The sequence below is a fragment of the Pimephales promelas genome, chromosome 17, assembly GCF_988280905.1.
Source record: "Pimephales promelas chromosome 17, fPimPro1.hap1.1, whole genome shotgun sequence".
Classification (NCBI taxonomy): domain Eukaryota; kingdom Metazoa; phylum Chordata; class Actinopteri; order Cypriniformes; family Leuciscidae; genus Pimephales; species Pimephales promelas.
The window spans coordinates 26929745-26957261 of NC_142785.1; the positions used below are offsets into that span (position 1 = coordinate 26929745).

At 36.0% G+C, this 27517-nt stretch overlaps 1 protein-coding gene across 15 annotated transcripts in view; it reads right to left on the bottom strand.

The window, feature by feature from the left end:
* camk2g1 (calcium/calmodulin dependent protein kinase II gamma 1) overlaps positions 1-27517 on the bottom strand; it is a 77209-nt gene that overhangs the window by 36551 nt on the left and 13141 nt on the right. For all 15 annotated transcript variants that reach the window (XM_039665219.2, XM_039665216.2, XM_089122306.1 and 12 more), the window contains exon 3: positions 3394-3453. In XM_039665219.2, the coding sequence (XP_039521153.1) occupies positions 3394-3453 (60 nt within the window). The remainder of the gene's footprint in view (positions 1-3393; positions 3454-27517) is intronic.

Consider the following 27517-nt stretch of genomic DNA (forward strand, 5'->3'; position numbering starts at 1 on the left):
AGAACATTCTACAAAAGAAAATATGTAATACTTGCTGAGTGAGGGAAAGAGAAAGGAGATGCACATTAGTGTGTGCCAGTAGCGATGAGCACTCAGTCCTCTCTTCTCTTTAACCTTTCAGACTGTCTCTCTCCATCTCTCTTCCTTCATTGGCTCTATTGTTCAGCACTTATGTGCAGCCCAAGCAGAAAACATGACAAGCTGTCCACTTGAGGAGGGACAACAGGAGGGAAAGTAAAGGAGAGAGAAACAGATACAGGTGATGGAGCAGGAAAAAGGAGATGGCATCGCCTGAGGCGGGGAACTGAGACCAGAATACAAAAACACATTGGATGGAAAAACGGCTAGAGTGGAAAAAAAAAGATGGAGGAGTGAGAAACCGAGAATGGAGGAGAAAGACACTGGACAGAGTGTGAATCCGACGTCAATGTGGGACTACTTTAAAAGGTGTGCAAGACGCAAGACAGTAGAACTGCATATCAGTAAAATACAGAACTGAAATATAACGTTATATAACCAAAAAACTATAGAATATATAAACCATACACAAATACATACATACAAGGGCTGTCAAAATTAATCTCTTATTCGTGCAAATGCTTTCAAATTATTCAAGCGTGACAAGACTCAGTTCCTCCTGTCTGTTTGGCACAAACATGACTCGTGTGCCCAGTTTGTCCTTGTATCACAGTCTTAAATTATTTAAAGACTTAAATGAACGTAAAGAGTTGCGAGAATGCGTGTTACATATTTTGCGTCATGGGTAGGTCTTAAAGTGAAGCCTTGCTGAGAATAAGAGACTTTCAAAAACATAAAACAAATCTCACTGACCCCAAACTTTTTAATGGGACTGTAAATTTAATCAAATGCATTCAAACTTTTAAATTGTGGTGTACAAGTGAGTTTGTCCCAGTGAGCATCTGCAGCTGTGTATGTGCGTGTGTGTGGCAGTAATGACTAGGACTGAATTAGGCTGAAGTATTTTTCACACAATCAGGCAAAAGCAATAAAACATATCTCAGGGATTGTGTTACTGAAACTTCTTGTGTTAGGTCTTGAGTTCCTTACTGAAATCACCAAGTTAGTTATTTAGTGGCAGTGTACATTAAAGGGATACTCCACTTTTTTGGGAAATAGGCTCATTTTACAACTCCCTCAGAGTTAAACAGTTGCGTTTTACCATTTTTCGAATCCATTCAGCCGATTTTCTGATATTTAGAAGAATATCAGTAACCAGACAGTTTCTGGTCCGATTGACTTTCATAGTAGGAAAAAATATATACTATGGAAGTCAATGGGACCAGAAACTGTCTGGTAACATTCTTTTAAATATCAAAAAAATCGGCTGAATGGATTCCGTAAAACCCAACTGTTTAACTCCACTAAAAGTGGAGTATCCCTTTACTCAACATTCCCGAATGTACATGTACCCAAACGAGCCCGAAGGCTAGTTTTCATTGGTACCAAATAGATAAAATGGGATTCTAAATTTGGATGTTTCTGTAATACGGCCCCAGGGGTATAAATATGTAACACGGTACAATTAATTACCTAAGTAACAGAATGTATCACATTGTAGTGATTTTTGTAGGAAATGTAATAAAGAAAAAATGGTTAAGTTAATAACCATGAACCAAGTATAGAGACCATTTCTTTTCTTATACATCTTATTATTTCATGCCTGATGAACACAAACAGAAAAAATGAGATTAATCACAATGAACAAACCTCTAATGCATCTCTGGTGGTTTAAACAGCACAGTAAATCCTTACACCTCATACACTGTCATAGTGCCTCAACCAGGTGTGTTTTTCTTCATCTTCTTCGTGGTTTACTTCCACTCTCTCGCCTCTTCTATTGCTGTTCTGAACTCATTGGCAATAATGATGGTATTTGGACTGAACCGCTGCCCACCAGCATCTCCCACCTCAGCACAGTTATTTATAGAGCTCCACTCCTCTTCTATCCCTCTCCATTCCTCTGCCTTCACCTCTTTCTTCGTCGTCATCGTTCACATCTCTATGGCTCTGCTCGATAGCTCAGTTGTTTTCTCCTCATTCTATCGATCAGTCTCCCAATTTCTGTCTCCAATCCTCCCTCTAATTCCCTCCGTGTCTTAATTTTCATTCTCTTTTGCCATTTATTCATTAAAGTTTTCCCCTCACAATCCTTATTTTGTTCTATTGTTCATCCGTTCCTTTAGACAATGACTTTCGGAAGAGGCTGTTCTGCAGGACACGGTATTTTTGCTGCAAAAATACTTCAGCCCAATTCAGTCCCAGTCATCACTACCACCACACACACCTGCAGATGCCCACTGCGACAAACCCACATATACACCGACATTTAATAGTTTGAGTAAATTTACAGTCTCATTCAAAAGTTTGGGTTCGGCAAGATTTTTAAATGTATTCAAGTTATTTCCACATGTAATTCATTCCTATTGTGGCAAAGCTTCAGTGTCACATAATTCTTCAGAAATCATCCTCATATGCTGATTTGGTGCACAAGAAAGATTTCTTATCATTATCAATGTTTAGAACAGTTGTGCAGTTTAATATGTTTGAGGAAACATGATGCAGTTTTTCCAAGTTCAAAAGAACAGTACTTATTTGAAATAAAAATCTTGTATAACAATGTAAAAGTGTTAATGTCTGTGTTAATGTAAGTGTTAAACTGTTATTTTAATCACTTTAATGTGTGCTCAATAAAAGTATTCATTTCATTCAAAAATAAATGTATTGCACCAAAACCTTTGAACAGTAGTATGCGTTTTGTAACTAAGACGCAAAGGCTTCAAGATTAGGTATGTATACATATACACATTGTGAATAAATATTTCTTTATATATTAAAGGATGAGATGGACTAGAAAAGCATAGAGTGCACATGAAGCGCCCCATGATGCACCCTTATGATGTTTCTTGAGTGAATCAGCAGAGCTGGAATCTAGACCGAGGGGTTGTGAACTTGAAGCTCAAATATAAAATAGTATTGATTTTTTTTTTTGGACCCATACTTCAAATTCTCTCATTTAATAATACCGATAAAGAATCCGGTCTCTCTAAACCCCAGATTTCCAATATCCTACTCTGCTCTGATTGGTCAGATGACCTAGTCTGCTGTGATTGGTCTAACTGCTTAAAGCTTGTCGGAAATGAAACAGCCATTCCCATTTCTGAATTTCAGCTCTAGAGGCTTCCTTAGAGCTTGATAAAGTGATAAAAACAGTACCAATGGCATCAGGTTTGGCATATTCATTTGAGAACTAATTAATTTGAGAATTGATTTTAATTGAGATTAAACAGCCATATTAGACACTAGATGAAAGGTAATTACTGAAAGCATAATGGGGCACTTTTAAAAAATAGTCATAATACAAATCAAACTCACCAATATTGGGGTGTTTGAGTAGACGACAGATTCGGGCCTCACGCTCCAGTTTCTGATGATCTGCAGAGGACAAAGAGGGGGAGGAAAGCAGGTTAGATATTTGAGGTGGCTGATGACTTGTTCTCACAACTATAAAATGAGAAGAACACTTCAGCTGAGGTGCGAACAGTGTTGTCCTCTCCTCTAAGAAGAGAGAACTTTCACACAGGTGCCATAAATCTGACCAGCAGAGCTGGGGAGGTAAGGGAGGGATAAACAGCAATCTGCTCACTCAATAACTGAAATTTAGAACATTATTTGAACTAATAAAAAAATAAAATAACATAAGATGCGCTATATATGCAGAAAAAATAGTAATAATATACTAAAATACAATTGGATTGGCATAACCAATAATATACCTATATATATATATATATATATATATATATAGCTATACCTATCAGGGATGCACCGATATGAAAATTTTGGCCGATACCGATAACCGATAATTCTTTATATTTGAAAGCCGATGGCCGGTATATCACCCGATAAATTTAAATTAAAATTTTTTATTTAATCAATTTTGAGAGCCTGATTACAAAAACAAAAGTCTCACAATTAAATCCATGTCCCAAGCGCACGATTATAATGATGTTCTCATTATAGTGTTGTATGGCCGATATGACAGATTTGCGCTGCATATGTTGTACCGAACCATATTTTCATTTTTTGAAGAGATTTCAATCATATTTCAAGGAATTCAAAAACATAAACAGTGCTCAACAAGTGTCACAGCTGAAGGGAATAATACATTATTTATCGGCTTTAATATATCGGCCACATTTTCTTACCAGGCCGATAACGATAACATTAAAAATGAACATATATCACCCGGTACCGATATGCTGGCCGATATATATTGTGCATCCCTAATATATACGTGTGTGTGTGTGTGATTTTGCTCCTGTCATGATAAGATACTGTAAAATTTGTTGGTGTTGGGGTAAGGTTCAAGCTAATCTAGGGCTTATTACTGAAACATGTAATATGCTTGTGTGAGTTTGAAGGATGAATGTTATGTAAAATTAAACAAACAAGCCCGAGGGCTCATTTCCTCACACTTGCAACACACACACACCACAAGCGTGGGGAGTCTAAATAGCAGCTCAATGTCTCGACTGGGGTTTATTCATCTTCTCGATGTAAAAATCACCCACTATGCACTGCTGGAGGCCTATAAAATTGGATGCGATTCATATTTTAGAAAATAATAGGCTTAAAAGTCAAATAAACAATGTTTTGACAGATTATATTCATACAGCAGGCTATGCAAGCTTTCATATTTTTCTTGTTAGCCATTGCAGATCAAATATTAAAACTTTAACTATTATTCTTCCTTTTAAGTCATTTTAAAGAAGATCAATTTGTTTTTAATAAAATTTATAAAATACCACACTAGCAAGCATTTTCTTTTTCTTTTTTTGCATAAATATAACATTTTGTTAAGTTAAAAGAAAAAAACTTTTGACAAAGGCTTAAGAAAACTACATTCAAAACAATTTCTCTAGTGTACACAAATCTGCTTTAAACTGATCTTGTCTTTAATCCAGACAACAAGACAAAAAAATCATGTAAATATCAGGGCCATCTCAAAGGTCTCAGACAAGCCATGCCCTAAAATGAACTTGAAGTGATTACTCTGCAGTCACCACGTACAGTACATAAAACACCATCACATCCAAACCTGCCACTTCTGAACTTCGTCCCTAGAATCAATGTCATTACTTAAGCACTCAGACGTGGAGTGACAACTGTACTATGTACGCGGCCAGGAGATGAACATTACAAAACTCATATGATGTTAGTGCAACCGGCATGGACAGCGGTTTTTTCCACAGAGTAATACTGTCAGCTTTCATTCGCCCAGCTCTCTGCAATAAACGCATCAGCTTGAGTCAGCCTGCAAATATTAACACGGTCTAAGTCGACATGCTTAAAGGAGTAGTTCACTTTAAAAAAAACTTTAGCTGATAATTTATTCACCCCCATGTCATCCAAGATGTCCATGTCATTCTTTCTTCAGGCGAAAAGAAATTAAGATTTTTGATGAAAATGAACAAATCTTTTTCCAAGTCAATTCGTTCATTTCGTTGGTTGAATGAACCAAAAGACTCAAAAAAAGATTTGTTCATTTTGATGAACGAGTTCAAACAGGAGAGTCACGAACATGGATCACAAAACAGAGCAAGGCGAGCATTTGAGCTCATAAAATTTAAACTTTGTTATTTATTTTTTAAATGAGAGATCGTTTCACTTGATAAGACCCTTATTCATCGTCTGGAATCGTTTAAAGCCCTCTAAGCAGTTTGCACTGAAACTGTCAGTTGTACCTTGAACCGTTTTGGTTCCCAGTAAAGTGCATTATGTGGAGAAAAATCCTGGAATTTTTTCATCAAAAACCTTAATTTCTTTTCGACTGAAGAAAGAAAGACATGGATATCTTGGATGACATGGGAGTGAGTAAATTATCAGCAAAAGTTTTTTTTTCTAGCCAAGATAGGCGGCATAAAATAAACCTTATTGTGGTCAATTCTAGAGAGAATTGCACTTTTTCACAGAGTGGTCAATTCCCAGATGTGCAGCTTAGTTAAAAATGACAAACTCAAAAAAAAAAAAAAAAAAAAAAAAAAAATCCAAGATGGCGGACAAAGAAATGCTAAATATAAACAAAAAATAAATCAAATTCATTCAGTACAAAAAAAATATCAATGAAAAATGTCAATCTTACAACAAAAAAGAAACATTTACCCAATATTTGTGTGTATTTTTATGAGCATGTTTCTGCAACAAATATTTCTGTTTAACCCATCAAGCTATGCTAATGTCTCCCCACATCCTTTGGCAAGTGTGATAATGCTACTTTAGATATTACAAAGACTGTGCACTCATATTACACATGAATGGAAGAAAGTTCAACATGCAGTAAGGACGGAGGAATAAGTCCTGCCTTCTAAATTAAGGAGCCAATCACAGATTGGGCATTGTGTCACTCAGAACATATTTGAAATGTTACTTGAATAAATTCAGCAGGCAGTTTTTGAGATTTCAGGATTTCCACATTAAAGTTGATAGGACGTGGTCTTGTATGCAAAAAATAGCCATAATAGATGATTATGGTTGTCTTTTTTAAAATCAATTCAGTCGTTTAATTTCTATAGGTTTCGTGACATGCTAAGATCTCAACACTACAAAACTACAAACTGGTCAGTGTATTCACTACGTTGCTTCAGAGGCCTTCAAGATGATATACAACAATAATACAACAATGCATTGATTGACATTTACTTTGTACTTTTGATACACAAGTACTTTTACTTCAGTAAAAATCTTTTACTTCTAACGGAGTAATATTTGATCAGTAGTATCTGTACTTTCACTCTGTCCACCTCTGTTGCTGAACATGTTGCTGCCTACAGTATGCTGTCTATGTAGGCACTAGGGAAGGTTTTTGCAACAGAGCTATAGAATGACTATGATTCGGTCCAATTGTTACTTTTTATAAAATGGCACTTTTGAAAGGACATAATACAAAACACCCCATCCAATCAACTTAACAAGCACATCAACTGGAAGATAAGTGCCATTTTTGATTCGGTTGTTGGTTTGATTGCATGTGTTATTACACAAATATCCATTATAATTTTCCACATATTGTGCTGTCTGTGGTCCATAACTCCTGTTTTTTTTATCTTTTTCTGTGCCCTATTATATCTTGTTGATAATCTTTCTCTGAACTAGATTATGTATTAGACTTTCACACACGTGCAGTGCACACACACAAACATGCGCGCGCGCGCACACACACACACACACACACACACACACACACACACACACACACACAGCAGACATGCTCCAAGCTAAAAGGATTACATCCTCTCCCATCTTGCCCTGTGACCCAGTAGAAGATTAACCCTTAGCAAACCCGCTGGCACAAATACGGTTTTTCTCTACACCCCATTTCCCTGCTGGCCAACACTGACCACACACACACTCCAACCGCAGAAGCAGAAGAGTGCCAAGATGGCACCAAATCCCTGTTACTGGATCAGCACAGAGGGACAATGAAAACATGATTCTATGCACTGGCAACTGAAGCAAATAGAAAACTAGAAACATTGATATAAGGACGAGACGGCAATAAATATATAAATGGAAAAGTATTTTTTTTATTTATATTTTCACACACACACTGATTCTCCACGTTCTAGTTCTCCATGACTCGTTTATCCAAAAAAAAAAAAAAACAGCCATAAAAAGAGAGACAAATTTAGGATGTCAGAATAAAGATTCTAACATCACCATACCCACACTAGCAGAATTTAAGATTATTATCAATAAGAATGAGCTGGTTTAGAATTAAGGGAGCTTTAAACTCTAGTAGAGCCCGACCGATAAAGGATTTTGAAGGCCGATACAATACAAATATTTGTTGGTTTTAAAATCCGATATTTTTTTTTTCCGAAACGCGCAACAAAAAATGAACAGATTTCCCTAACATAAGTTATTTGTAGTTATTTATGAGTTTTAACTAAAATAATATGATAATGCATTTTATAAAGAAACTTGTTTCTTTTATTGTCACAACAGAACAGACTGATGACTGAGTGCCCTATGGTGGACCAACTATACAACTCCAACACTCATGACATGGTTTAAGCGTGTTTCGTCCGTTTTATTTTATTTTTTAAATATTCATTTATCAGCCATTATAACTGCCGATACCAAAGTTTGGAAAATGCCTAATATCGGCCTGCCGATATATCGGTCTGGCTCTAAACTCTAGATCCTCCTTCATGATATTTATACGTTTACATTCAAGGTAGTCTGTTTCATAACTAAAAACATACAAGATACGAGAGCTGCACAATGCTGGATAAATTTAGAAATAGTTTCCAATTAAAGATACAAGAACATTACATTCTCCATGATTCTGAACAGATAAAATAACATGTAGTTTACTAAGTTTCCTAGAGTTTATGATAAAATAATAAATATTCCTGTCAATTTTAAAAATGATTAATTGAATTTGAAAGAATTTTTTTTTTTTTTTAAATCAGTCACTCATAAATACTTGTTTCGTTAATGGATGAATCAGCCTTTTAACACATCTCTTGCATTAATGATTCAATGACAAATACACATTTTTAAGTCACTTATCAACACAAGAATCTAAACCAGATCCAACAGTTGTTGCATTGCGTTGTCACGCCGCAACACCTTGAGGCTGCCTACTGGAAGACAAAGAGAGCATTGCGTGAACGCTCAACAAATCGAAAAATCAGCGGCACTGAACGCGGCTCGACAACAGAACCAAGACAATATAATGCTGAATAAAGTCGTAGTTTTTGGACCAAAATTTATTGTTGATGCTTCAAAACATTCTAACTAACCCACTGATGTCACATGGACCACGTTGATGATGTCTGCATTTCCTTTCTGGACAAGGACAGTATACCGTACATACATTTTCAAAGGAGGGACAGAAATCTCTCTGACTAAATCTAAAATATCTTAAACTGTGTTCTGAAGATGAACGGAGGTCTTACAGGCTTGGAACGACATGAGGGCGAGTCATTAAACACATAATTTTCATTTTTGAGTGAACTAACCCTTTAAGGCAAAATAATACATTCAATGACAAATAGTTTTAAAGATATTCTACTGTTAAGTTTCAGTTCCAAAATTAACTAGAGAGGAAACTCCCTTGTAGGTTACAGAGAGACACAGGAGCGTGGTGCTATCAAAACTACTTCAGTTTCACTACGGAAGATAACACACTCTCATGCTGCAGTAATTGTATTACAGACACTCACATCCCTCTAATCTGATGCATAATTAAACGCAGGGTAGAGATAGGAAAGGCCCTCTGTCCTGACATTCTGTGTAAAGGGTGAATAAGAGCAGGACAGACAGGAAGACAATGGGGGAAATGGGAGCCACTGAAAGGTTACAGAGAAGAAGCCAAGCAGTGGAACAAAAACATCAAACTAACCCTGCATTGAAAGATATTTTCGTTTCTAGTTTTCTATTTGCTTTAATATCAAGTCCATTGATATTTTGGACATTGATACATCTAAAACACCTTTAAATGACGTGAGTAGTAGAAATGTGGGTTAAAAGTTGGATTAAAATAAGCAAATGATGCAAATTAATTGATGGAAATTAGTTAAAAGTGAAACTCAACTGGAATTGGAATTGAATATAAATCAAATGGACATTGAATAAGAACTGATTGGGGGGGGGGGGGGGGGGGGTGTCCTGTGTCAAATGTACTTTGGTTAAGACATTTAGTCAACCATGTCCTGTTTTTGTTTAGTCAAAGAAACTTCTCTCAAAAATTAAAACAATACAAAGTCCTAATAGTTGTTCCACAAATTCCTATTCTTATTATTCTCTATTAAAACAACAGCAAATAAATAAATAAATAATAATAAAAAAAACTTATTGCAGAGGCTGCGTAAGTGCATTCATTCAGCAACCCCAACACCAAACAATATAGTGGAGATCCATGTTTGTATTTATTACAGTTCATACTTCATAACTGAAGGTTTGATGGCAGATTTAGTTGCAGCAAACAGTGTAAGTGGCTCATGACAGAACACAGCCTGACTGAATTACACTTTCATTTCAGCAGAATATCTCAATTGAGATCGGCTTACATATTTGTCTGTTTCCAGATCCAAGCTTCTTCTGCAATGTGGAGATAACACGAATACATGGTTCCCAGATTGCAAAGATTAAGCAAAACACATCAGAAAATGTATCCTTTTAAGCAGAAAAGCTCTGATTTTAAACTCTTGACAACTGGCAACCACAAACATCTCCACCCACGGAATACACAAAAAAGGTATTTTACCTTTCTAAGACAACTTTTTGACCGTCAACCTTTTTTTGACCTTCCAAAGAAACATTTATTTGATCTTCCTAAGGCTGACGAACTTAGAGCGTGTTTTAAACACTGTTCCTTAACAATAAAACCCAAACATTTATCTGTGCACTGCATATTTTATGGAGAGCAGCTTGTTTACTGTAGCTTCTGGAAGACTGTTCACCACTCCTTCCTTAGGAAAATTAACCACGGTTTAGTGATCATTACTGTTTTTATTACCTTAGTTTAATGACAAATAACATGATGAAAATGGTGAATAACAATTATTAAAAAAAACATACCACTCTGAAACATCCTGTAACTTGTATCTTTGCGAAGTCTGTTGTGCATGAAATCCATTCTGCATGATCCGTTCTCTTATTCGTTAACAATTGGGCTTGAATTGGTTTGAAATTGACACCATCATTAATATTTACATCTGAGTAGAGTTTGCAGTAATGGGCGGACGGGGCATTTCTCAAATGATAAATTTATGAAAAATAATGCATTTTTATATTCTAGTACACCCCAAAAACAAAACCAAGACTTCGTAAAAGGGCATAATAGGACCCCTTTAAAGTTAACAAAAAAAAAAAAAAACATTTTACTTCCACAATGTGAAACTTGCAGAAAACTTTAAAAAAAATAAGAAACTTTTATTATTAACTTAAGAAAATTAGCATTGGTAAGGGTCTTCACTACAACACTGAGCACCCAGCAATGCCAGTTCATCTAGTAATCACTTACGCAAAAATCACACACCTAAACATGCACATTTACTCCATTAAAATGGAGTGTTTCCTTGTGTAATAAAGTAATTTGGTCCTGTGCTTAGGCTACAAACAATCTCTGGGTCTTCTTATCCTGAAAAAAAAAAAAAAGTAGCCACTGTTGTGACTTTGGATTTTACATACATAAGCACTCATCCAAAAATCCTTAATCTCAATCTCAGACAACATGCCCATTGATTCGTAACACATACAACTTCCACGTTTCAGTAGAGCAAATAGTAAAGCATGCTACTAGCAATGCAAAGGTCAAAGGTTTGATAACCAGACAATGCATGGACTGATAAAAGAAAAAAAAAAGAAAAAAAAAAAAAACACCACCACAGTAAAACCAGTAATAATGACCTCACCTCACCTAATTATCTCAATTACAAAAAAAAGATAAAATATATATTTTTAAAATATGTAAAATATTTTTTTAAAAACAGTTACATCCCATCTCTCCTCTCCAAGTACTTCATGTCATAATAAATACAAAAAGGTAAAAAAAAACAGTTACAATAAAATTAAGAAAAGAAAAATAGACTAACCATTTTAAATTCATTATTAAGACCTTGTGGTGCCATAGTATTGTTGCAAAAAAAATGCATAACTGATAAAAAAAAAGATCCTTGAAAGTAGTGTACACTGCTTTGGAACAACAATGCTTGATTTTTGAGTAATGTGAAATAATATATAATTCTTTTTGAATTTTTTTTACACAGACTGTAAAGAGCATTATCATTTAAATATTTTTTTTATTAAATTGTTATTTTTCCCGCTTCTAGTTTAGTGTTATCATATCATTTCAGACAAACCCACTTTTAAACGGCACATAAAAGCATAAAATGTGCTTGGTCACTTATGTCAAACAGACGGTCTCTTCCTATCTAAGTGGGCAGATCTTGACCAGAATAAACTGCAGTGTGGACTAAATCTTATGTGGTCTAGTCAAAGGTCTGATTATATGTGACAAAGCAAGCACTAATGTCACAATGTCCTATCGAATCAATTTCAGAAAAAGAATCATCTAAAAAAAAAAAAAAGGCATTAAAAAGCATTCTGCTTTCATTTGAGCAGGCAAGGATGTTTCCCGACCTGCAAACACATTGATAAAAGCCAAATTACAGCAGTTTCATGTTCCGTGACTTGTCGAGATAATGCCTTCATTAGGATGCCAGAGGGAAGGAGGAGGAGCCGAGAGGCAGTCGACTGAAGCGAGCGCAACACGCATACACACAGACGCACAAGCGTACGCGTATACACACGCACACATGTAACCCCCCTCCAAAAAAGGCTCCTTCCTAATATGGATACGGATGGTGCAATGTTTAATTGCTCCATCACCCGTACCATTTAGAGACAGAGCGTGAGTGTGTGTGTGTTTGACTTAGTGTCGGTGTCAGTGTTTTGCTTTATTGTGCTGAAGCTCAGAGATCCGTGGGCTCAATTACTGGCCCACTGAGAGGCACTCCTGTGTTTGTCGCAATCAACAAAACTGCAGCGGCCAACAGAAAAGAGCAGGCGCAGAGAAGCGCAGACCCGCAGGGACACGGGTCTGGACCCACAGCGCAAATCAGTATGAGCCTGGACAATTAATAGCCTGTCAATATCTGCTACAAGCAAGCTGGTCACTGCTTGCAGCTCTTCCATTTTCTAAAGGATGAAATGACAATTTTTTTTCCAATGACTAATGTTAAATATGACGAGAGGCCATTGTGTTGAAGGATCAGCACCAGGCAAATAATATCAGACAGACTTTGAGTTTAGAGTTACAGGAAATACTCTGCTATGTGCATTATATGTTTATTTGTTTATTTAAAAGGATCCCCATTAGCTGACGCCTAGACGACAGCTAGTCTTCCTGGGGTCCAAACAATATATCAAAAGGCAATAATTACAATCTCAATTACTCACAAATATTTCATATATAAAATACATGTACAGATTTGAATAATAAAAAAAAACACAAAAAAAACAAGCAAAAGTAACAATACAAAAAGTATTAATTAAGGTAAAAAATAAAAAATAACAACATAACACATAATACAACTCACTCAACCAATCCAAACAATATTATAATAGTGTTGAATTTTGTATTTAGAGTAACATTTGGGCTTACAAAAGAACTGGAATTAAAAAATATGATGTTCATAAGCTGCATCTATCTATCTATCTATCTATCTATCTATCTATCTATCTATCTATCTATCTATCTATCTATCTATCTATCTATCTATCTATCTATCTATCTATCTACCTACCTACCTACCTACCTACCTACCTACCTACGCGTCATCATACCCATCATATAGAAAACTATCATATAGATTTATCTTTAATATTATCACAAAATTTGGCAGCAAGTGTATTAGGCTCAATTTAGGAAGGCTTTATGCAAGAGAGACTTCTTTATGTGCACACAAAAAAATCTGCGGGAACGAGTAAAATTATGTTCAATATACACAATTCCACGCTGAAATTCAAGCCTTGTAATACCAACAATATTCATCCAGAGCAAACTAGACAAGTGTTTCGACTCGCTGTCGGAGAGATAAGAGAGCGAAAAAGCCCAGCTGGTATTGTGTTTTTATTCTGCAGAAAATTAGTATTGGAAGCATTTCAGATATTTCAGTATCGATATGTATCGAAAAATATAATTTGACAACATTCATTCATTCATTTCAGTTTATTTATATAGGGACAGCATAAAAAAAAACATGATCCCAGTCAAAGCTGGAAAATATGTATTGTACATAGAGAGTATAGCAAGAGCCAATTTGCATCTCAGATCCCTAGAAAAATTACATTGCGTTTTCCGTTAGTTTATTATTTTAGATGCCTTTTTAAAAGGCAAAAATTAAACAATGTATATATACTATAGAACATTCAACCCGCCGAAGTGGCTAGTAGTGACTAAAATCCACACCGATATTTCACTCTGAAATTCACTTTACGAAAATAAATGTTCAATAAAATTTCATATTCAGTCCAAGCTATTTTCATTTATTATCTTCCACTGATTATAATACTACAAGCTGTATACTGATGTCAGCAATTGCATAATGCAATTCTAAAAGGTATAAAGAAAGCTGCACCTGGATGTAACAGAGCAAAGAGCGATGTGTCAATAAACTAAAGTCATTTAATGCTCTGTGCTTTGGGAAAGACTTTCTTCACCGTCAGAGGGTGAGGGTTAGGTCAGTTGGTTTTACTTAAAAAAAAAAAATACCTAAATCCAGGCCAAATCCATGCTGGGCACAATGCCAGTCTTCACAACACTCACCATACCAAGCACAACCACATGGACACACATGCCAAGTCCCCAGACTGAGTGAGTGAGTGCCACACAACATGATATGATGTATGCGTTTATCTGATGATTTTATTAGACTGTCTTAATAGTGTGAGGAAAAAAAAGGAAACAATAATCCCTTTCACTTTGAAGTAGGTCACAATACACAAGAAAATATCGGTCACTTCCGTTCTATCGTAACTACTAGGGTTGGGTATCGTTTGAATTTGAACGATTCTGATTCCGATTCCTTGTTTCGATTCCGGTTCCTAACGATTCTCGATTCCAATTCTTTTAAGAGGCAGGGTCAAAAAAGTTTAGCTAACCTTGCTAACCAACGGCCTTTCTGAAGGAAATACTCCTTCTGTAAAAATACTCCTTTTGTCACAAATTTAGCATTTTGCCGAGATTTCGTTATTTTTAGAAAAGTGAAGCCACACTTTGGACCGCCGACGTAAGGTACTCATGTTCGACTCGCGTGGTTATGCCAACACTTCCGGTAGACGCTTCTTCGTTGGTGTTGTTCAGCGGTTTCTTCTTCCGCTCGGCGGACTGTGAATATCGAAACTAGGAATCGAAATTCTAACTTTTGAACGATTCCGGGAAAAACTAAAAGTTAGTCTCGGTTCCAATCGATACTCGATTCTCGATACCCAACCCTAGTAACTACGCTGTTACCCCACCATTTAATTAGACAAAAAAAGGTGACATGTACGAGTAGCAATTTAGCATTTAGCGAGGAATTCATTAGAATTAAATAAAATCCTGTGATCAAATGTAACCGTTATAAAATCTTATTGCATTACTTCTTTAATGAACATGATTTGTGAGTCCCGTCGGATTGATTTCCATCAGCATTGGAGCCAACTTCCATCAATCTACACAGCATCAAGCTACGCCTTTGTTATTGTTTTGAATATGTGACCTATAGCGGTAAAAAATGACATATTGTGTGGGAAATCAATTCTCAAAACTGCAACTCTTTTTAATAAAACAAAACAAAATATTGAGGGCACTTCACATAGCCAGAATTAATATTCATGAAGCAAGCTATCATTTTAGCGACATGAAGTCACAAAAAACATCATGAGCACTAAGCAGCAGGCTATCAGAATGTATGTGACCCAGACAGAGCTGTCCCTAGGCACTGGGCGGCAAGGCCTCTGCATCTGCATCTCAAATCTCCACTGCTACGTCCTCCTCTGTTGCTATTCTGCCCTTCTCGCTTTCAGAATGCCCCTCTGACTATTCTGAACTGATATTTTCAACACACGCATGCCCCCTCAGCGCCATTCCTCGGTTCTCTCCATGATATCACTGCTATACCACAGTCTTGAGGGAAATATAAAAGTAAAAACTGTGGGAGAGCATATCAACAGACTACATGAATACATAAAGAAACCCTTCAGAAAGAAAGAATCACTTCTGATTATACAGACAAACATGATATTGAACCTGAGGTAAAAATAAAAGCTAAAGAGCAAAAAATTACTCCCTAATAAGTTAAACTGCAACTAATTACTAAACTAATTCTCTGACCCTTGAGGCCTTAACCAAATTAAGACAAGCAAGACATTTGAGGGGAAAACTAGGTTAGACTTAGGGCTGTGAAACAAACGATTAATCGCAATTAATCGCATACTAAATAAAAGTTTCTGTTTTCATAATATATAATGCATGCAAATATTTCTTAAATATATACATGCATGTGTGTGTATTTATATATACAAAATAATTATACACAGTACACACGCACGCATGTATATTAAGAAATATTTGCATATATGAACTGGATATACGTTTATATATAGCCTAATTTATATTATATATAAACATTTTATATATAAATAACAGATTTATCTTAAATGTATACATTCATGTGTATTCATATATACCCAAAATAATTATACACAGTATACACATATATATTATGTAAACACAAACTTTAATTTTGGATGCGATTAATCGTTTCACAGCGCTACGATTACTACTTAGAAGTCTATTACCAAAACAAAAAAAAATTTTGTCTACTGATTTTTTTCGTTTTAGTCTGGATGGGAGGTGCAAACGTAGCAAAAGGTCTCAGTTTTTAAACGAAAATTCAGTAGTGTGGACGGGCCTTAAAAATAAAGTGGGCCAGGATCAGCAGCTCATTCGCATTTAAAAGGACACACAAAAATGCTGATATTGCTCACACCCAAATAGGGGCTAGTTTGACAAGCTATAATAAATGATCTGTGAGGTATTTTGAGCTGAAACTTCACAGATACATTTTGGGGACACCAGAGACTAATAGAACATCTTGTGAAATAGGTCCACTTTAAATTGAAGTGCTAAAAAGACAAACAAAAATATCTATATAGAAAAATTCTAAAACTAACACAAATAAAAAATTATACTAATTTTTTTCCAATTTACTACAAATTAAACTTCTAAAAATAAAAGCTAATTTAAAACATAAAAACTAGCTTAAATACAAATACTAAAATAATATTGCCAATCCTTTCACAAGACTATAACATGAGTTTGCAGATGTTTACAGATGTTCAGGTGGCTTCAATGCCTTAGCTATTCCCCAACTCATCCTTCCTGCCAGTAGCGGCACCAAATGGAATTGCAAATAATTCATAATGCACATTATTTTAACATGTTATCCCCAACACGGCCGTCTCTGCACATTAAGCTGGAATAAAAAGTATTTTAACATCAAAAACATTACATTACCAAGCAGTAAGCGGAAGTGTTTCCCTAGAAACAGCATTTGGACAATGAGCTTCAAAGAATTACACCATCCACAACAGGAATCTGAATCTCCAGACAGCAGCATCGCATTCAAACTTTCCACAGGGGCTAGCGAAATCATCCGAGAAGGGGATTCTAATGCGGAACTGAGCTCAATGCTCACTGCACCTGTGGTGCAAAACAACGGTAACCAAGCCACAGGAGGTATGGACGTAAACAATACATTCCCAACATACACCTCAGCCCCCGCCGTGGCCTGAGGGGGCAAATTAGAGCAGTTTATTCCCTTTAGACAGAAACTGAAAGCTACGGCTCATCAGAAAGAGCCTCTCGACGAATATTTCAGAGCAGCAGGCAAAGGTGGCGTGCGTCATGTAATGGCTTTTAGCAGCGCATCTCCCTCCCCTCTTCGTGACGTCCCATAACCCCAGGTCAACTCGCACAAGCTATTTAAGCCTCTCTCTTCTCTGACGTTTATGACAGATCTTCTGTTTTCCAAATGCTGCCGTTATTAGAGTCTCTCACAATCGGGGCAGGATGGCCTTCTGCGACGCGTGTACTAATAAAGAGTCCCAGACCAAACACTTTCCACAACTCTAATTAACAAACCAGTGACTGAATGAAAAGATGTCTTCTTATATGATAATGAAGGCCATCAATAAAACCAAACCACTCAGTGGTTCCATTTTCAGAGTTGCATGAGTAAATGTCCATCCACTTCATTATAATATGCCGATCTGCTGCTCAAGATCTTTGGTGCTTTATTAATGTTGGAAACAGTTGTGCGCCTTAATATTTTTGTACAAAACGTGACAGTCGTTTTCAGGATTATTTTATGAATAGAAAGTTCAAAAGAACAGAATGTATTTGAAATAAGAATGTTTTATATTATAAAAGTATTCACTGTCACTTCTGATCCTTGATGAAAAAAAGTATTCATTTCCGTAAAATAAAATCTTAATATGATAACCATTATATGTACAGTACCATTCAGTAGTATAAAGTACATTAAATGCAACTCAAAGTGATCAAATATATAAAACAAAAAGAATGTATAAAAAATAAATACAATTACAAAAATGGTTTAGAAAGATAAAAGATTTAGTAAATAAAAATAATTTAAGAGAAAAATAAAATTCGAAGTAGGAAAGAAATAATAATAATAATAATAATAATAATAATTCAATAAAACCTTGAAAAAACATTAAAAGACATTTAAAAAAAAAAAAACGTATCCAAAAAATATGTCTTTATCTTAAAAACGTGAATGCTTGGAGCTTATGATTAGCAGTCGCTATATTCTCCTCCTCATGAGAAAGAGTTCATTCATAATTCATACATTTCTTTAATACATCAGTGTCATTGGGCATAACTGTGTCTCATCAACATAAAAATGATCAAAGATTCATCTCATGTTTATGAATAATGTTACCCCAAGGTCTCATACACAGTGAAAATACAATGAGATGAGCCTGTCTCTAGCACTCAATGACAATGTCTTCAGGTGTCACAAAAACAAAAAAAATAAATCGCAATTTTGATCATTATATTCACGTTTTTGGTGGCTTAATGCAAGGAATATACCGCATCTGTCACCATATGGAGTTCTAAAGGGATTTTTCTTTTGAAACTTTAGGCAAGATTAAGTTCGGACGGTGAAACTGAGGGACACATGACACAGCTGCAAGAATGGATGACTGCACACGGAGTCAAATAAAAGACAAAACCTCACTTGTGTCCACAAACACAAGAGTGAGTGATAGAGAGAGGGGACCATAAGAGAAAGCAGAGCCCAGAGCCAGAAAGACCACGGGCGTTAAATGGGTCAAGGAGAGAGGGATCCAAAGAACATCATGCTAACACACAACGACACGAGATCTGAAATGAACACAGAGAGAGAAAATATAAGCTTCATCAACAAGCTTGGTGAAGCTACAGCTGATGGAGTCAGTCTGGCCTCTGACCTAATAAAGAACGTCATTTGAACTTTTAATTACAGTATATGCCAGCCAATTAGATTCATGAAATCTCATTTGTCTCCAGGAACACCTTTAAGAAGGGACAGGGAAAAAAAAATCAGGTACAAATCGCAATTTAGCAGGTGAATCTTTATATATATATATAGCCTTTATTAGGGCTGTCAAATGATTCATCGCGATCAATCGCATCCAAAATAAAAGTTTTGTGTATTGTTTATATATAAAATATTTATATTTTTACATAATATAAATTATATATAAATCTATATACAGTATATACATGAAAATATTTCATAAATATATGATACATAAATGTATATACGCAAGCATGAGTGAGCTTTTATATATATAAAATAATTATATACAGTGCACCCACAAATATTATGTAAACACAAAACTTTTATTTTGGATGCGATTAATCGCGATTAATTGTTTGACTTTGACAATTGTTTTTTGAAGCTTTGGTTGTGTTTAATGTGTGCAATAACATGCGTTTATGTTTCGCGTGTAAAAAAACCACAGTATTTTTCGCACAATTTACTTATCTGTATACCGCTGTTTTCACCGTCCAAAAAAACGGGCCGAAACGATCCTTGTTCTACAAAGTGAAGTCCCTCCTTCAGAAATATGTAACGAGTTCTGATAGTGCCAGCAGTTCCTGTGTTGTAATTGGACAGCAGCTTATCGCACGTTGCCCGGAAAGGTCACGCCTCTACCATAAATTGGAGATGCATGCGCTGATTGTTATTGTAAAAATGTCAAACATATTACCATATCAATTTGAGCCTGAATCAGACCCGGAGAACATAGATGAAGAGAATCGATTAGAACTTGTTCAAACACGACTTTGCAGGATGTTTCACAATGTTTATTGTTTATTTAGTAGTTGTCATACTTTTAATTGGTTAAATTGTAATGTTAAATGTTATAAACTGTTATAAAAGCTTGTGGTATATGTTTATTTTCCCATCTGTCGAATTAACAATGGTGTTGTTGAATTTGTAAAATAAGTCCATTATTTATTCCAACCTTAGTTACACGTGTGCACGAGTTTTGATTAGTAATATGTTTTATAGATATTCCTGTGGGTGGAGATTAGTCAAAAAACGGTTCTAATTACGGCATTAAAAAAGGAAGTAGAGGGATGTAGTCCAAACCGGACTTCGCTGCTTTGAAAGAGGACTTCTGTTAAATAAAATATCTCGCTAGGCATTGAACTTCGAGCTTTATCATTTTACAGGTATTATTTATGCTCTAACAGCAACATTACACTAAAGTAGAGCTAAAGTTTGAAAAATGGAACCACAAAGAACAGGACCTTTAAATGAAGTATTACAATGTTATGATGAACTATATGTCTTTTCATGACACTGATTTTCAGAAGGCAGCTGTCTGACTCTGATACGGTGAACGAGAACATGGTCTGTGTGAGGCAACACATTATTAACTGTTGGATAACGTAGGCTAATCATATCAATTACCGTTATGTGTCCACCGTTGTAGAGAGCGAAACAAAGCACATTAATATTATGATACATCCACTTAAATCAAAAACTTTTGAATATGTGATTTTGATAATCAAAGATGAATTTTAAGGGATAAAATTATTGACTGTAGGGGGACTTTAAGGTTTTGGGCAAGCTGTTTTAGGCTTAGGTTCTGTGTTCATGAAATGCTGCATAAATGAATAAAAATGAAGGGTGTACACTTAAAACATAAAAGTCTATTGAAATATGAAGTCTGCATGCTCTGCGTGTCTCAGTATGAATGAGAACACAAACTGAAGCACACTTGTGGTATTTTCAGCTTCCGAGGTCTCACTATATGGGTTCACATCATAAAAACAATCATCAAATACACAGTGAAACTCAAAGTTTTTCACCATAACGTATACAAATAAAAGTTTGCTTTAACTTGAAGAAATTATGAGATAATATTAATAATAATTTCAAGTTGAGAGTATCAGAATGCCTGAGGTATATTAATATAAAACTGCTTTGCAAGCATTTAACAAATAACATCTTCGCAGAAAAACATGCAAATTTGTGTATGATGTATAGTCTTAAACCCGACTGTATCATCTTTCCTCCGACGATGTGAAAGGCACACCGAGCTGTTGAACACATCACCAAACATAACTTGTATCATGTTTCAAGATGCGCATAATCCAATTCAGCTCATTTCATCTGCATTTTAACTGCATCAGGGAGGCGTGCGGAGACGCGTCCCATAGAATCTGATTACACCTAAACTGCTGGCTCCAACAGCGCGCCTGTGAATGAGCCATAGCGTTTGTTTGTTCACGCTGTAATAAAAGAAACAGAGCGAGTGACTATACCTTCCTCAGAAAACGACAGCCCGTTCTGTAATGTAACATGCGACTGACTGAATTATTCACATGTGACCCTCTGGAGGAAGAAAGAGAAGAAAGTAGTGAGATGCAGGACAGAGAGAAAGTGGGGCAAGGAGGAAGAGGAATGGGAGTGTCAGGGCCGATGAATGGAAAGAGGTGTCGTTAGGGGCCGTAAGAACTCTCAAGGTGAGACCGATCTGATCCAGTAGATTTAAATACGGTTACTTTGTTTATAAAATAAAGGTTATTTAATGCTATGGTTCCATGAAGAACCTCACACATCCATGGTACCTTCCCCACTGACTGCACAACAGGTTCTTTGTAGTGGTAAAAGTTTTTTTAGATCATTAAAATGTTCCACACAATGCACACACTGACAAAACTTGTTCTTTTTACTTTTTCTCCACCAGTGTATAGCCACCACCACTATATGAGGACATGAGAGTTCACATCATGAGCATCTTACCAATTCATTTCATAAAGCGATCATCAGATACACACTGAAACGCAATTTTTTTTCACACCTAATTATAAAAATAAAAATGTGAACTTAGAGAAATATACTACCACTGGTGAGTAGAATTTACTTCTCAGAGTAATAATTATAATAATTTGTATCAAAAAAAATTAAGGAATTATTAAAATATCAGTTAAGCCATCATTTAATTACTGCTTTTGATGATAAATTTATAACAAATCAAAAACCATAAATCACATTTCATTAGGCAGATTTTCAATTGTTTCTTCTACTTTGCTTCTTTTTGAATCCTGAGAATCTACTCTATTTTAGAAGCCGTGTAATAGCGCCCCAACCGTATAACAGAGAAACATGGATTACCGTAAAATTCCATCAATGATGGGGAAAGAGTTAATAATTACACTGCGTCTCAATGTCCATACTATTCATCATCCTAAACAGTTTATGAGATTAAAAAAGCATAGTATGTTGAAAAGAGCATGCCCCTGTCCCCTGATGGTCTACTATGTCCGGTGGATTTTCAAAGTGTGGATACGTGGCTAATAGTGCCCACAATCCATTGCACTTTGGAGTAAGAACTACAAACATGAGTAAAAAGTGACAAAAAATGGCGGATATGTACGGTGGATGGTTTAGGCTATGTTTACACGGAAACGATTCTGAAGAGAAAATGCAGAAGTGGCATTGTGTTATCACTTTTTATTCTGCATTTAGACGAGCGTTTTGGGTGGGAAATCCGCGTGCATATGGTGACGCAAAAGTGTGTGGAATTCAATGTAGTATGCACTCCAGTCGGCTAGGTGGCAATGTGGAGCACTGCCACACAAGAACACCAAGTCACTGGCAAGCAGACTTTTGCGTTTTTACCGTTTACACAGGAACACGACGGTGGAGCGTTTTTAAGATTTCCACTCTGGAGGGTGGTTTCGCTTTTTTGCGTTCTTAAGCCCCAAAAACACCGTCGCCGTGTAAACGAAAGGCACATCCGATAAAATATTTTTACGTTTTCACCCGTGAGCGTTCTCGTGTGAACAGGGCCTTAGATAAAGGTTTGAGTGACTGATCAAAGTCTAACCTGATAAAAAATATATATTTATTTAATGTTAATGGCGAATAGAGATGGAACATTACACAGTGGAAGGTTCCTCTGAAAACCCAAAACGGATCTTCTATGGCATCGCTAGGAAAACCTTCTTTTGCTTCATTTTTAAGATAGGAGAGAAGCAAAAGGGATCGAGACTCTAAACACTGATGCTATAAAACAGCAATGGTTTAATGGCATATTTATACATTTGAGCAAATACTGTGTAAAATATTTGCTCAATAAATATATATATACATGTTTTTTTTTTTTTTATCACTATATATTACATCAGAATTTATGGAGCCTGATGCAGCTCCAGCAGTGCGTTTGCCTGACATTTCCACAACGGGATGAACCCACTACAGGACCTGAGAAAGAGAGAGAGAGACCTAAGAATAGCCCAGGGAGAAGGTGTGTGTCCCCTCAGACATGAGTTCAGATATATTTGGAGAGATGAGGCCCTCTGGGAGTGACCTAAAGCACAAACACACATAAACTCCACCGTTTTTCCCTCCTACGCGGTCAATCAAACATGAACCAGGCTTTCCTATGGAGAGTGGGGGGGTCGTTTTTTGAATAAATCCAGAAGGGCAACAACAACAATCAATCCAGACAAGTCCACTGGACCGTAGTATATAGGCTTTCTGATCTTCAGCAAATTAGATGTTCCATCAGGAACAGCTGTTCACAGTAACCAGCAGAGCCATATTTGAGGAATCATGACTGTGCAGAAGAACGAAGAGGAAAATCTCACTCCGTGTTTAATGAGGCAGCACAACAAAAGCGTGGCGAACGAACGCCCCACGCCAAAGAACAGCAACGCGCATGTGATGCAGTAAGGAGTGTTCATTAAATCGGAGGGATTATATAATGTAAACACCAGGGCAAAATACTCATTGTTCACTACAGACAGATTCACATTTGAAGCTTTTGGCCAATTTAATACACCATCAACTATTTTGCCTTTTGTGAATTATGTAAACTGGCAGAGCTTCTTTTAAAAAAAAAAGCACATTTTGCACCGTATATAAGCATGCTGTCAATTTTCCTTTCCTATATCCTGAAGAGATCTGCACCACGTTTCACTGTTTTCGTATCTTAAGGCAGAATGCTCATTTCAAGACAAATTTCAAAGAGTCCATGGACACCATCCCCTGCTGAGAGCTCACCTGCCATACTTCACACACACTTTCTTCTGACAAATAACTACACGCAAGATAAGATCACTGCTAATAGGCCAGTCAGAACGCAAACATGCAGAGTCTTATCAGGTGTGACAGCAAAAACGCACCATGAGAGCGCACTTTATCTTGTTGTTAAAGATGAAGTCCTTTGTTTTATGCGTGACACTTGCCAATTTGATTTTTTTTAATAATTCAGCACAGATAATAATATTAATCTGTCCCAGGCTTGATAATACTGTGTGAGACACGGTATTTCTTTCAAAGTATTGCGTCATTTCGCCTCATGAGTGATATTCTCATTACAAAAACGAATAATTTAGTTTTTTATAAATGAAAAATAAAAAAGCCCAACAAAGATCATAGCATTAGATCAGTACATACTTAGTTATTCATATTCAACCAAAATCAGAACATGCTCAGAATATATAAATGCGCAAACTTAGAGTCGATTGCAAACGGAAGAGATCAGTAGTGGCCAAAAGTGGGTGATTTGTTTATATATTCAACGACCCTAAAATTTTGATTAAACCATCGAAATAAGCACAATATTTTATAATATTATAAAATAAATATTATAAATTTGAGGGAAGAACAAAACACTGAACTGAAAGTATTTATCGACAAAATGATTTGGTGAAAAAAGGGGTAAATTTAAAAAAATTTATTTTAGTATGCAAAAAAAAAAACATAAAATAACAGGTGAGTCATTACTGACAGAATTTTCATTTTGGGTGAAGTAACCCTTTAAATCAAGCAAGCATACACTTTCACAGATACTTCAGCTCCCGATGCAGGTACAGATTAGCAAGATAATGTAGCAAAAGGAATTCACATGAATGACTGAGATGAATACCACAAAAGATACTCAAGAAAGAATGGACTCTGCTCGTCTCCTCTCTCATTCCTCAGAAGGCAGAAGCAGAGATGTCCACCACAGATACATCTCATTAAAACATCCTACGGCAGGTTTTCTCCTCTGAAACCCCTCAGAGACAGAGTGGGCTAAACAAGGACTTACTCTGCCTTGCTTCTACCAGCAGTGCTCTAGTTTTAACTAACCCTTCAATACAAGACAGGACAGGATGTTGTGTTATTGATGGATTACCTGTCTAACATATAGGTTCAATTAAACTGAACAAAGGCCTTTCCTGCAGATGCAACCAAGCTCACATAGGCTGGGATAATATAATAATAAATAATTAAATAAATAAATAGAATAATACATCCTAAAAGCAGTATTCCCAATAAACATCCAATCATCCATTTTGTTTCTCACTGACTTGTCAAACTGCAGAAGTTTATCACTCATAAATGTATTGCTATGGCGTCTTTATTAAAAAAAAAAAAAAAACTAGCAACAGTCAAATATACATGTTAAAGTGTTAACACACAAAACTAGCTTTTTGCAAAAGCAAAAAGACAAGTGTCAATATCCTTTTACACTGTTAGGCCTCGCTGGATCTCTCGGAGAGACAACGTACTCTACTTTCAGTGGTGAAAGTGAGAAACAGCAGCACATTCAATAACTCGTGGGCAGCCCCTCCTCCTTTCATAGCAGAAAAAAGTACAAGAAGACTTTCACACTACAGCAGTGTGAGTGTGTATGTAAACAGTTAATTACAGATCATTTCAAAAGATTGGGGTCAGTAAGGTTTTTCTTATTAATTATTTTATTTAACAAGAATGCATTAAATTCATAAGTGTTTCATAAGTGATACGTAGGGTTGGGTACCAAAACCCGGTTCCTGGTACTGACGTAAACGGTAGTAACCAGATCGAATAAGAACGAAAACCATGATCGCGCTTTTGCCCGCCAGCGTTAACAAGTTGGTTTTCGTCGGGACATTCTAAAACGCTTAACGTGAAAAAAGCTTTTAAAACACTTGAATGGCACTTTGAGGTGCTTAATGTATGTACACAATAGGCTACACACCTTAAGAAACCATTTTATGTGCAGATAAGCAGATGAACCCAGAATATGAACGCAACATATGCCTCCAATAGAAAGTCATGTAAAGCGTACGCTTAACGTGTAATAAAGCGCATTGTGTCATTCTGGGCTCATCTGCTTTTCTTTAGGTTAAGTGTTTCTACAGTTAAAGGCATACTCCACTTTTTTTGGAAATAGGCTCATTTTACCTCTCCCCCAGAGTTAAACAGTTGGGTTTTACCGTTTTCGAATGTATTCAGACGATTTTTTGATACTTAGAAGAATATCAGTAACCAGACAGTTTCTGGTCTCATTGACTTCCATAGTAGGAAAAAAAATATACTATGGAAGTCAATGAGACCAGAAACTGTCTGGTTACTGATATTCTTCTAAGTATCAAAAAATCGTCTGAATACATTCGAAAACGGTAAAACCCAACTGTTTAACTCTGGGGGAGAGGTAAAATGAGCCTATTTCCAAAAAAAAAAAAAGTGGAGTATCCCTTTAAAAAGACAAAGCTGACAATCCTGGCCATACTTTTGTTATTTTAATAATTTCTTTATTTTTATTTTATAAATTGACCATACTTGTGTTTTGAATATTTGTTCCCCAGCACTTTGGGCATTTTTTACACATTTGTTCTGCATCCCGTGTCTTGATTCTGACTTATTTCTTTTTGTATTTTTATTTATTATAAATGTATATTGTGTTCTTAATTGTTGATTATATTTCAGTGCATCGTACAGGCGATTTAATTGGATTTGCATGTGAAATATCTGCAGTATGGCCTTTCTGCAGTTATTTACTGTACGTTATTATTACTTTTTTCTTCTATATCTTTGTGTGATGTTCCGTACATCGCGGCTTTAACGTATAACATTTCTAGATTTAAAAATAAACTTATTTCAATACTGAATGGCGCACAGTCCTGGCTAGAAATAGGTCTGTGTGTTTTGGGAGCTCAGGCAGTCTCTAAAGGCAGGACAGATCTTGAGCTTTGTGCTGTGTGAACTGTGAAGGACACATAGAGTGATTAAGGGACAGACAGAGGACAACATCACAGGATAGAAAAAAAAAAGAGAGCGAGTGAAATGTGTGTGTGTTTTAGGTCAGCAGTTCATCCAGAGTAAGAGGAGCACCTCATGACATTGCATGCTTCAGAGCAGTGTGTGTGTGTGTGTGTGTGTGTGTGTATAATTGAATCAACAACACAACAAGCTCAAAGCAAATAGGGGAAAAATACATAGGAAAAAGATATGCATGTGTAAAAACATAAATATACATGTGTAAAAACAAACAGAGTGTTTTAAATAGATTCGCTGAAATAGATGTAATGCCAACAAACTGTAAACGCATTTATAACAAGGTGTGCGCAGTGTGACCAAAATCGTATATCACA